The 12,324-nt window shown below is 38.1% G+C and overlaps 3 protein-coding genes across 5 annotated transcripts; all 3 read right to left on the reverse strand.

Annotated features, from left to right (window-relative positions):
* Nucleotides 1-1,953: 1,953 nt before the first annotated feature.
* Nucleotides 1,954-5,597, reverse strand: LOC117636159 (aspartyl protease family protein 1). Of its 3 annotated transcripts, XM_034370638.1 has the most exons (11): nucleotides 5,135-5,591; nucleotides 4,909-5,020; nucleotides 4,106-4,341; nucleotides 3,789-4,013; nucleotides 3,545-3,680; nucleotides 3,323-3,396; nucleotides 3,142-3,241; nucleotides 3,000-3,057; nucleotides 2,664-2,735; nucleotides 2,489-2,569; nucleotides 1,954-2,357 (listed from the first exon to the last, which is right to left on the reverse strand). In XM_034370638.1, the coding sequence occupies exons 1-11, from the start codon at nucleotides 5,455-5,457 to the stop codon at nucleotides 2,251-2,253; spliced, it is 1,524 nt and encodes a 507-aa protein (XP_034226529.1). In that variant the 5' UTR covers nucleotides 5,458-5,591; the 3' UTR covers nucleotides 1,954-2,250. The 3 variants fall into 3 exon arrangements, with proteins under 3 accessions (XP_034226529.1, XP_034226530.1, XP_034226531.1); XM_034370639.1 differs by having other exon boundaries at nucleotides 1,954-2,569; nucleotides 5,135-5,597; XM_034370640.1 differs by lacking the exon at nucleotides 1,954-2,357 and having other exon boundaries at nucleotides 2,458-2,569; nucleotides 2,660-2,735.
* Nucleotides 5,598-6,420: 823 nt separating this feature from the next.
* LOC117635975 lies at nucleotides 6,421-7,177 on the reverse strand. Its single transcript, XM_034370382.1, has 3 exons — nucleotides 6,995-7,177; nucleotides 6,779-6,830; nucleotides 6,421-6,683 (listed from the first exon to the last, which is right to left on the reverse strand). The coding sequence occupies exons 1-3, from the start codon at nucleotides 7,159-7,161 to the stop codon at nucleotides 6,489-6,491; spliced, it is 414 nt and encodes a 137-aa protein (XP_034226273.1). The 5' UTR covers nucleotides 7,162-7,177; the 3' UTR covers nucleotides 6,421-6,488.
* Nucleotides 7,178-7,841: 664 nt separating this feature from the next.
* On the reverse strand, nucleotides 7,842-10,656 carry LOC117635190 (CSC1-like protein At4g35870). The gene has a single exon (XM_034369541.1). The coding sequence runs from the start codon at nucleotides 10,402-10,404 to the stop codon at nucleotides 7,960-7,962; it is 2,445 nt and encodes an 814-aa protein (XP_034225432.1). The 5' UTR covers nucleotides 10,405-10,656; the 3' UTR covers nucleotides 7,842-7,959.
* Between the last annotated feature and the right edge of the window lie 1,668 nt (nucleotides 10,657-12,324).

Below are 12,324 nucleotides of genomic sequence, written 5' to 3' on the forward strand. Positions count from 1 at the left end.
TTTTGTGCAACCCCTTTTGGTTCCATGGATTTTTCCCTAGAACCAACCCCTTCAGCTAATAAATCGGGTGACTCTCTCCCCCGTCATATTGTAGAGAGATTTTCCTCCCCAATTTTATGATGGGTTTTGCATCTCACCAATTTTGTATTGGGTTTTGTTTTATTCCCAGTCTTTTTAGACTGACTTTTAAAATCCTTTATGTTGAGGAGGTAGAGTTGCTAGATCTAGATGGATATTTCATACTGGGTGCAATGAGATCATGTGGGATGTTGGAGGTGTTATGGCCTTCTTTGGCCAAGTGGATGTTGAGCGGTAAGGCTCTTTTCACTTTTGGTGCTTCTGGTTCCCTGTTAATGCATAATCAATTGTTCTCGTGATCTCTCTGTAGCATTGGTGCTGTAAAGGGTCTTCTTAATCCTCTATCTGTCATCTCTGAGTGAACTTAGCTTGAATTTGTATAGTTATTATTCACTATCTTGCTGGATTTATTTTTCCTAATTTATTGTATGCAAAAACCTCCATCTAAGGTGTGTTCTTCTTGTACATATCTTATAATTACCCCTTTACTAATGAAATTCTACTTGTTCTCACCAAAAAAGAAAATGCAGGGACCAGTAAACAATAACATTGAAGTTAAAGGATGTGAAAGGAAAAGTGTGATTAATAAGAGGAGTTGGAGGTAGTTGGGTAAACGCTATAACACATTGACTTCGAAGTCATAATTGGAAAGCTTAAGCTTGGAAATGAGTGGGATAAATCGCACGCTATGTCAACTATCATCAAGCCACTTGTCGAAAATCAAGCATTGAATAGTATTCAAGGATCGGTTTACCGTAATTCCTCCTTCAATTTAATGTCTCATTGGATCAACATCATCCTACGACCAAATTTTTGTCCATTAAATTGTGTGGACGGTACCTAGAACACATGAATTTTTTAGTATTGTATCAAACCACCATCACAATTTAATTATAATTATAAGTAACCCAATTTTTTTAGTATTGGAAACCAATAATAATATTTAGAATTGAATAACAAACTAGTCACTTGTTATTTTCTAATTAGACTCTATAAAGATTTTTGTATAATATGTCATGTTAAAATAGACTTATTTGTGAAAAATCCTTTTTTTATGGGTACAAATAAGCAGATGAATAATTGAGGTGGTGGTAGGTAAATTATTTAAAGATTCGTTTTTTACATAGAGCTTCAAAATAAACACCATGAAAAAGGGGCCGCAATAGGTGCTTCAATTTTCTACTTGTAGAATTTTGGTAGGCTTCTGGGCAATAACATTTGGAATTATATATAAACTATCTTTGACAATTGAAACCATTCTTCTGACTTGGACTCAGGAACCCAAGAAATAGAAAAGAAAGAAGAAACTTAAAAGTCAAGGTATGGGATGACCCAAGGTTCCTACGGTTCAGACCTTTCACCATCTTTTCAAAGGAAATTTCAGTTTCATCTTCTCCAAATTTGACACTTCAACCAAAATGTATGGAATATACCAAAGAACGGAAACAAAAATGAAATTGAAAAAGTTGTCATTTTGCTTTGTGTGGCTGACTGAGTCATCCTTTTACCACCAATCACTCTCCTACTCATTTTGCTTTTCATTTGGTCAAGTCCATTTAGCATGCAGTGGGGCAACTGGAACTTAGTTTAATGGCATAAAAATGCACGAACAAGAAGATTCCAAGAACAGCTCAAAGTCCTCTTTGTTCAAATAATGCCATCAGTGTATGATGGATGGACCATAAAAATAGACCAAGATAAAGACCAGACTAAGTCCTCTCTCTCTCTCTCTCTTCCCGCAATCCAAAGGCGGGAGGTCGGGGCGATTAAAATTAAGATAAATTAAGGGTTCGATTCCCTCCAATGTAACTAAAAAGATAAAGAATACCGAATGGTTTGTGTTCACATAACAATCTGACATCCAAATGCATATAATATGAGCTTGATATCTTTAGACATTATAATGACTGAAACATGTAGTATCATATATTGTGTAACTGTCTATTCAAAGAACAGGATCTCTTGATCCCTGTGAAATTTTCAATTACAACAATAATGTGAAGATGCCTATGCTAGATGATGAAAGGCTAAACATTATGGGGGAAATTGAGGCATTTCACATGGAGAAAGTGAGATTTATCCACGGCAAGGAGCAAAAAGCTGGCCTGCCCATGAGCTGAGGAACAGAGGTATTGCAAGATTCCCCCAACCATGAAGTATAAGTGGGACTGATTAGAGAGGATTTACATTAATACACGATGAAAGGATTTGATCTAAATTCTTATAACCTGTGGAACTGCATGACCGGATAAAAAAGATGGCCGCATAACAGCTATAGCCTATAACAATACGAAAAGAAGGATGACAAACCGAAACCAAGTCAGAGGAAAATGGCTATGGTAAGGCAGAGATGCAGCTGAAGTCTGACTATTCCGGGTCTTTTTCGTTGATTCTGGAGTAGAATGGTTACCTAGTCCAACAGCAACAGCAGGAGGCACATTGGTAGAGTTAAGTTTAAAAGGCAAGCTAGTATGGTTCTCAACGTCATAACCTGCATTGGGATCCAAAAATTTGGTCATGCAATTAGTTCATACATCAGGGCATGGAGAATAGCTGTGTGCATAATAAATGAGAGTAACACCTACAGTCAAACTTCTTCCAGCCCAAAACGAATTTCTCTCGGTCAAATACAACATTGTAGCCAGTCATATAGTTTTCTGTAGAGACACCAATAACTGAAGCATAAGCCAACATGTAATAGCAAAACAAATGCAACTAGGATATTTAGATTAAAGTGGGCTATTGATCTGAGAGGAAGAAGCTGATTCGTTACGAAAGCCTCCTTGGTGTATCATTATGGAGTACCAGGCAACAAAATAACCCAACACACTGAGTAATGGTCAGCTAAGTTAGTCCAAAAGTTAGAGCAGTCACAGCCACTTTACTGTGAATTAAAATCAACTGCCATGCAAAATACTTACGTCCAATTATATTTAGTTGCGTACTCTTGACAACAGCCAGGCAATATACCAGCTCGCTCTGCAAATCAACAGCAAGCAAGATATTTATGACCATTCTTGGCAAAACAACAAATAAAACTGGGGCAAAAGAACAAAGCATTACCTGGGTGGAGATGACAATGATCGGATCATAGACTGCGAACTGGCTCCCACCTTTCATGGTTAAACTTAGACTAGGTATAAAACTAGCATTTGCATCAGAACTGCACATTGAAAGAATTTTTTTAGGAATAGAATAAATTTTTAAGCTGGAGTTAGAAATGGAGACAAATAAGTACACAAACCTCATATCATAACAATATTCAAATGGGATCCTTGGGTCAGGTGGACGACGCTTATCTCGAGCCAGTGAATTGAACTGCAAAATTCATAAAGCATCAACTATTGAGTTGTATGTCCATGTGTGTGTACATGGTGTTCTCTTGTCCGACATACTGACGTGTGTTGTCAATTGACTGTCTGATAACATAAAGAAGTAAAATTATTTACAGCACTTAAGTGCTTACACTCTCTGAAAGCCTTGTATAAGTTGGGTCACCCAAGTATGTGAAAGACGTCCCAGAATCAAAAAGAGCTGTGAAGTCAATGTCCATAAGATCTGTCCCCACTCGAATTTGAGTTACGGAAATGTTATAGGTTGGACTGTAACATGCGTCCCATTATATGACATAAAACCAACGTTAAAACCTCCTTTCATGAAAAATTAATTATGAAAAATCAGCATCAAGTATCTGAGAAGTTACCACTTACTGTGACGGGTTGACATTAAATGGGGTCTCTTCCTGGTCAGGACTCCCCTTGTCACCAAAATTAATTCTCCCAACCCCATCATGTCCAAAACACATGGAAAAAGAATCGGCTGTCAAGCCTTCCCGGGATAAAATGCTGGGAACAGAAATCTTCTCCATACCAAGCCCAAACAAACCATTAGGCGCTGCAGCATCCAGGAAAGAACCACTTTGCACCTGTCCACAACTGAACAATTTACAATGCATTTTCAGCTACCTACATGAGACTAAAACAAAAGGAACAAAAAGAAGTCCAAAAATTATGATGACAGAGCTCACCCAAAGGTAACGTATGCCTCAACAAGTTCCCGATGACTATCTTCTGTTTTTAAGTGGAGAACATCCTCTACCAATATCCCAGAAGTAGAAGTTTCAGCTGAGACATAAGAGACCATGTAAGGGCAATTGTTGAATGAACCCATACATCTATTACGGTGTGCACACAAACTGTTGTTGCAACTAACTCTTTTGCTTGTTGACGACCCTTCAGGGTCATATTTGCTAACCTCAAAATCCTGCCACGGTAAATCATATGTATTTACTAACTGCTAAAGCAGAAAGAGTAATAGATGAATGCATCAGGAAATTGATATCACCATTCTTGTCCTTTACACCCAAAATCATAACAAGATCTCAGAGTGCCATTCTAAACTGCCTACCCCTTTTTGCATACAAAAATGATAGTAGCTACATTTTCCTACAGTCCAACTAATATGACATAATCTGCATAACTTAGAATTTGATTTCTCTCTGCCAACTCTATAAAGATAGATAAACAAAGGAATACAAAGTTTTCATTTGCTAATTATTTGATTAGTCTTGAAATCAGATGCCGGTGTGTGACCAACCCAAATACAAGTTACATTTTCTTGATAAAACTGAAACAAGTCGGCATATTAAAAGCAAATCAAACAGACACCAAATTCAAATGACACTCTCATCAACAGTTCCACCATCTAATTGGAACGTGCACATGGATTGGAATAGAAAGAACTTATCTTTTGTTAACATAATTAAAGAAAGAAAAGAAAAGGTCCAAAAACTGATAGGAATAGGAAATGATAAATGAGTGCAATACTTACAGGAGCATAAGCTGTGCCTTCACAAGGCACCCAAAACAGATCACTCCCTGTATCAAGCGCCACCATAAACTTCATTCCCGGCGTACCCAATTGCACCGTGGTGTAATGCAGGCTACAAAAACCTCCCAAATATAAAATGTAAATAAATTAAATTAAACTCCAAGAATTTAGTTAACAAAATTGAAGCTTTAGAGAAAGGCATTGATAGTAACACAAAGAAACGTACAATCCCAAGGAGCTGATCCGAAAAGTCGAGTTGCCATCAGAGAAAGCTAGCGGAGTAGTAGTGTCGCTCTGGTCGCTCTGGGCGAGCTTGCGGCCGCGAAGAAAGCGATCGCGGCGGGCCAATTCCGAGTAGTACTCGAAGCTTCCCTTCGCCGGAAGGTTGTCGGCCGGCGAGAGTTTCCCGGAGACGGCCGACCACTCCTTGACGGGGTCGGAGAAGCGGTGGTGCATCTTGAAGCTGAAGATGCGGCCATGGCAGCTATGAAGGCCCAAGATTGACAGAAAGAAAAGGAGGACGACGAAGTTACAGAGATCAGTAAGCATCTCTCTTTGAAATTTTCTCGAACCCTAGAAAGATTTGCATTGGGGAAAGAAGAAGACAACGAATGGATCGAGAAACAGTGGAAGGAGAAGATCTTGGAAGACGAAGAAGAAAGTGCGTTTGGTGGGAAATGGAGTAAGTGAGTGAGAGAGTTTGCTTTGCTCTGATGCACTGTTGGTTTTTTTTGGCGTTTGTGGCGGTGGGTCCCGCAACATAATTTTAATTTGACAGTTGAAGAAGTTATTCAACTCGGAAGTGTGACTCACTGGATTGCGCGAAATCCTGACTTCGAAGGAAAACGGACAAATTGAGATTCGACGCGTGTCAAATGTGTTTTTTACCTGGGGAGATTTTCAACGGTCAACTTTTTTTTGGAGGGAAACAATCTACTACCTTATCCGACGGTCCGGATCAAAACGTGGTTTATTAATCATGAATGAAAATACTCAAAGCTCTTGCATATTTGGGAAACAAAGTGTAACAAAAATATATATATATATAATATATATAATATTTAGTACCATACATTAAAGTTTTGATTGATATTTTAAGTCTTGGTTCTACTAATAATTTTCCTTGGTATATTTTGTCACAAGTTCAACTTGAGCAATTTCAATTTCAACAAGTTTATGGATAAGTAAATATGGTCGCAAACTCGTTAGTAAATTTAGAACATATTTTCATTTAATCATGTGTTAAGATTTATTTCGATATTCAGAATATTAAGTTTCGGTAAGAATTTCGTGTGATTTTATTCTTTCATAAAAAGGAAAATATTGACCGATTTTTGATTATTTTGATTGATTTGTTAGGATTTTGATATATATTTATATATAAAATATTCATTTGAAGTGGCCACACATAAAGATTGAAAGCTGCAAATTTGAGGTACTCATCTCATCATATATACAATTTGATACTCACAATTGAACTCAAAAGGTTACAAAACTTTTACAAACGAACACTACAAAAACAGAACCCTGAAAATTCAGGGAAACAAAAACTCTCATTCTTCCAACAAATCGGGAGACGATCACAGTGGAGAGGCAGAGGTACTAAAACCAAATTTATCTGAGAGCTTTGTTCTTGTGAATGGAGAAAGAAGTTCCATCTGATGAAGAAACTGCACATCATGAACCAGAGGGTTATTTGTTCTGCCTGGTGGAGATCCTGAGTAACATGCTGGTGAACACTTGGTGCATACATGTTCTCTCCCATCAAATATTTCCTGCACCAGGTCCCGAGTTCAAATTTTATACACGACAATTATTTCGATTTGAATAATAAGAAAGTAAATAAGATTCAAAAAGCGTGAATGCTAACCTTTTCAGTGATCATATTCAGAATTCCACTTCTTTCATCAGAATTTTGTTGGCTGTTTACAAAAAAAGTAAACAGAAAAGAGCTACATAAGTTGGTAATCCATGGATAAATTATTGTGTTTTGAAGAAAAATGAAAACCCAGAAACATTTTTTTGTTAAAGATCATGGAACCCAAAAAAAAGAAGGTTAAAGCAACTATATAAAATTAATTAGGACCTGTGCTTGTTACATCTTTGAGGCTTGAGGAATTCAGGTATGGCAGGGCCAACTCTACGAGGCTTGGGGCAGAGAGGCTGGTCATGTTTGCCTGTAGAGCCAAGCTTGTTTGTCTCTGCAGAAGCCAAATCAAGAAGATTGCTTTTCTTCACACCTAAATGGTGCATAATTTTTATCTTCTATATCTTCTGCTTTCCTTTATAACAACAAAATGAAGAAGAAGAAGAAATCAAAGTCGCAAGTACTAGAAAATAAACGATTAACTTGTGACTGGCAATTCAACTGTTGCTATTTATTTTACCCTCATTGAAATGGTAATTAATATAATAAAACCTGCCCAATTTATTTAAAATATTAGCCACACATTTAATACAGATAGGAGAGAGAGAGAGGAGAGAGAGATAAGAGTGAGAAATTAGTGAGAAGTGGAGCCACATTTTGGTTGTAGACCCTGTTCAACTGTTCAAGTATTGTAGAAAGAGCCTCTTGAAGAAGCAAAGCATTTGCTTGGCCAAGAGTGGAGTTAGGATGAGTCTTGGCTTTTGATCTCCTAATATTCCTCAATTTCCCATCTTTGCCGACGATTTTTTTGGTCCGGGTAAGTTACACTAATCCCATTATTGAACCATTCTTTTTTCCAAATTTTATCATCATCAAGTGCATGTTTTAAACATTCTCACATCAATCCAGAACCTTATTGTTCTCTTCTTGCAAAAATGCATTGCAAGAATATTGGAAGAAATACCAAATTCAAATCCCCGTCCCCATAATCAAAAATACAAAACACTGACCGATGCCAAATACTTGCAATCTTTAAAATAAAAAAAATTTGTCATAAACACATAAATAGCCACAAATGAACACAGATTTTTTTCTTCTTCTTCATAATAACGCCAATATGGACAATAATTACGGTGCAAGTTACAAAGTCAAACAATTGGTGAATAATAGTATTGTAGCTCAAATTATGAATAATATATATCCCAATCAAACTTGGGCTGTGAATAGACCTCATAATCGATGGTTCCATCCACAACAACACTGTCTACAGTTTGTATGCCTTCCAAAAGGGCTGGATGAAAACTATCATTCTGGGAAGGCAAGAGTTTATACATTACTAATAACCCAAGTGTGAATATGGCTTGCAGCTTTGTTGAGTCTCCATGGACAGAAAAGAACAACAGCATTGCAAGCAGGAACAAATCAACACAAAAACGCATGATGCACAATACTGTATCCATCAACTTCCCATCATTCCCAGCAGGAAATCCCCGGACCCTATAGACAAAGAGAAAGTTGTACTTATCAACCACATACCTATACCCAAAATAAACCGCACCAACAGGAACCACTAGTGGAGCAAAGGAAGAATATATAAAGGTCAGGGCGAATATCGTCAAATTAAACGCATAATATTGTGCGAAATCGAATGTCTGCTTCGGGGCTGTTGAGGTTCTGTTGATGGGATATTCAGAAAGATCTTGTCCCGGGAGATCAATTCCATTCAGTCTGGGAGAGTCATATGTGTGATCCACAATCAAGGGCCTCTCTAGACTATCAGTTTCCTGAGTTTCTAATGGATATTCTTCACTTTGTTCTGGTACCAGCTGCAGCATGTCATTCTTCCGAAACTTCTGAATCTTCCTTTTTATCCAAGGGATTGGGGCCAGTAGATCATACGATATTCCCAGAAAAGTACTTGTTATCAAAAATGCAAGAGAGGAAAGGCATGATCTTGACAAAAATGATGCACTCATGTACTGCTCAATCCTCTTGCAATCTTCTCCGTCCAAATAGCACCTTCCCATCTTTAGGATGGCACTCTCTAAAGATGATTCAACCAGACCCTTAAGAAGTATAAGATTCACCAGGAAGAAACAAACCATCTTAAGAAGAGCAGCTCTTTGCTCCCCTGACACTGTAAGATGCCGCTCAAACTTAGAGAGATAGGAAAGTGCTGATGGGATTATTATATACATGCTTATAAAAATGAACACATTGGGTAAAAACTGAAAGATAAGACTCCCAAGCCAGCTTGAGCTTTGCATCCAAGCTAACCACAACTGGGCGTTATCCATAGCTTCTGCATTTATAATCCGCCAGGCATTCTTGAAAGCACTAACAACTGCAAGAGGAGAGCTAAAGAACAGGAGAATCAACAGCAAGCATGTGTTCACCAACACTCTCCTCAATTTCAGTGAGACTTTTGACGATCCCAAATGATTCCAGTAAATATCTGTTGCCAGGGGTGCCTGCTCAACTTTCCATTGGTTCCGTTGTAAACGCAACTCCACAAGAGAAAAGAACTTCCCTATCCGACTCTTCTTCTCATGTCGAAAGTCCTGAACCGCTTTATTAGCAGTGTACACATCCTTAAACACCACAAACGCAACACCAGCGCCCAGTGCACGCCCTTCTTTATAAGCTGCAAGTTCAGTCTCCAATTCAGCTCTCAATCCCTGCAACTTTCCTAATTTCCTTTCATCCGTGTAACCCAACCTAGCCATAGTTTGATACCAGAAATCTTTTACCTTTCCCCACATATAACATGCCCGACCCCTTACTCCCTCTGATGAAGCCCCAAGATATCCTTCCTCTTCACTTTCATATGGCAAGAGCCGGGAGTCAATTCGTGCAACCAACCAAGAAATTTCATGCCTAACCTTCACCAATTCTGAGGCTAAATCATCCAATGCACACAAATCCATCGGCATTATGACCCTATAAACCTTTCCAGGATACCTATGTTGAAAATATTCATGCAACACAGTCCTATCATTTCCTATAGTTTTTGGTACCCCCTGCACCATTATAGTAAAAATAGCAGTGGAATTCGCAGTTGGGTCACTCAAATTCCCGTTCCCATCCCTAATCCTAGTGATCCTCAGCCTTCTCTCAATAGCAGATATACCAAAATGCACCAAAACAACAACCACCACCACGAAAACAAAATGCACCCAAAGCAAAGCCGAACCTTTCTCAATGTGATTGATGGTCGTCTTCGAGAATTGGTCTCCAAGCACAGCATTCCCAGCATATAGATTCAACGGAAGCATCACAAGCACAGCCAAGACCGCCATGGACAAGAGCAAGCCGCAGCTGCCACCCTCGATCAAGAGAAATTGGGCCGCGTCAGCTCCGCAGTGGCGCGCAATCTCCAGACACGTGGCGTGCCACACGGCGAGCAGCTTGGAGACGAGGGCAGACGGGCCAGGCATGCGGCGGTGGTCGCTGCGAAGCTTGACGAAGATAAAGATGAAGACACAGAAGAAGGAACCGATGGCGGAGATGTTGATAAGGTATTGGATGTTGCCATACCAGGCCTCGAAGGTATCGTCGCCATCGCCAGGGGACGGTGGAGGAGAGAGAGTATCGTTCATGAAGGAGATTGGGAATAGGGTAGAGCCCATTGGCGGGAAATCTAGGGTTTGAAGAGCCAGAATTTGGGGTTTCTTTGGTGGGATTTGAGGTAATTGAAGCTGAATTGGATTGGAATTTTCTTCATGTGGGAGATGAATTAGGGTTTGGGTTGAGGGGTTTTTGGGGGGGTTGTCTTGTGGAGGTGAAGAAGAGGAAGACGCTGGATTTTTTAAGGTGAAGTGTCCGAGGTTCCAAAGGAAGGAATACTTTTGCGCTAAAACCCAAAAACAAATTTAGAGCTGTTTCCTTTTCTTTTCTTTTCTTTTTCCTTTTTCAATTTTTGGGTTGGGTTTTGGTAAATCATGTCATATAATACAAGTTGGGCTTTAATTTATTAAATTTCTACATATATCTCTGATTATGAGTTGGATGCTTTAAGTAGTAAGCTAGCAAGAATACTACTCCTACATGCTAAATAACCAAATTCTAATTCAAATGAAGAATGGAACAAAGAAAGGACATCAATGGATTTGGTCTTTAATTCCACATGGGTTAATGATGTGATGAGAACAAGTTTGGTAGCATAAGGAATTATGAAATTCGATCAACATTTTTACGTTATGATTATATTTGTTTACGACTCATGACTTGATAGACAATATTTTCCTTTTACTCGAAATAGCTAAATAGCTTCTATCCTTATTACCCTAACAATAAAAGAAAAACATTACAAGAAAGGTAAAATTTTACCTTTTATAGTAATAAAGCTTTTTTATTTATCGACTGTCGTTGATCATTATTTGAACACATAACCCCTCATTCCTAATACAATGAAAATTTATTAGCCTAGACAAATGGTCATGGGCTATTATAGTTTTTTGTGATCGACCTGAATTTTGGGCCTATATTTATTTCTTGTGTGGTTTGTTCTCGAGGTTTCTAGCTTCATAATGTGGGGCCTCCCCTTCTTCTATTGCCTTTGGGCTAAATGAAGCAAAATGTGCATCACCAATTGTACGGTACCATGCTATGTTTTTATTTTTTTTCCCCTTCTTTTTTTTTGGGCGTTTTGACAAGAATGTAATAATGATTTAGAGCGTTACATATCAATCATTCTTGGCAGTGATACTTTCCACCAAATACGCGTTTTAGACTTTTAGCTTTTCTTTTAGGAAAATAGCTTTTGGACTTTAGAGTGCTGCATTTCTCTCTCTCTCTCTCTCTCTCTCTCTCTCTCTCTCTCCATATAAAAACTTTGATTGCCTGACCTCAACCTGTTGTTTGTTGGGCCCGAAAGCGATCAACTGCATTGCGATTGCAATTATTGGGTTCCCACCCAGATTTTCACTTGGGTCTAGATTTGGACGTTATCGTTCTCATAGTTTTCTGTGGCCGAATAACATCATTACATATATTTGTAATTTAATTTGATCAAGTTTATTAAACATGCAATCAAACACACACTCATTTTTTTCTTACATTTTATTAGAAACAATGACACATGTAACAATATTATTGATGGTAAGAATGAGAATGTCAGGATTAGTCACGACCCAAGTATGATCAAATTTGTAAGCTTTCTAATTGTTCTCGAGCCTTCTAAAACCAACTTTTTTGTAAATTGCTCAATACCAAAGCTACGTATAAACACAACTTTAGCCTAACCCTCTAGGTCTAGGCCAACCAAGCTACCTAACAAATAAACAATGTGAACCTACACTAAAGCTTCTTTTGGATTTCTTTAATTTTTTTTTAATTGAGGAAATGTGAACTCACTTATAGATAAGTTGATTCCATATAATGCAAAGCTTGGGATATCTCGACTGCGAGCATCCATATGTTCTTAAAGTTGTAAAGTTTAATCACAAGAAGCACCTCCTTCCCAACAAGGCAACAACAATAAATATATTTACTTATTTAAATTTTAAAAAATTAAAATAAAATAATAATAATTGGTCGGCTTGGTCTTT

The sequence above is a fragment of the Prunus dulcis genome, chromosome 7 (genome assembly GCF_902201215.1).
Source record: "Prunus dulcis chromosome 7, ALMONDv2, whole genome shotgun sequence".
Lineage (NCBI taxonomy): Eukaryota > Viridiplantae > Streptophyta > Magnoliopsida > Rosales > Rosaceae > Prunus > Prunus dulcis.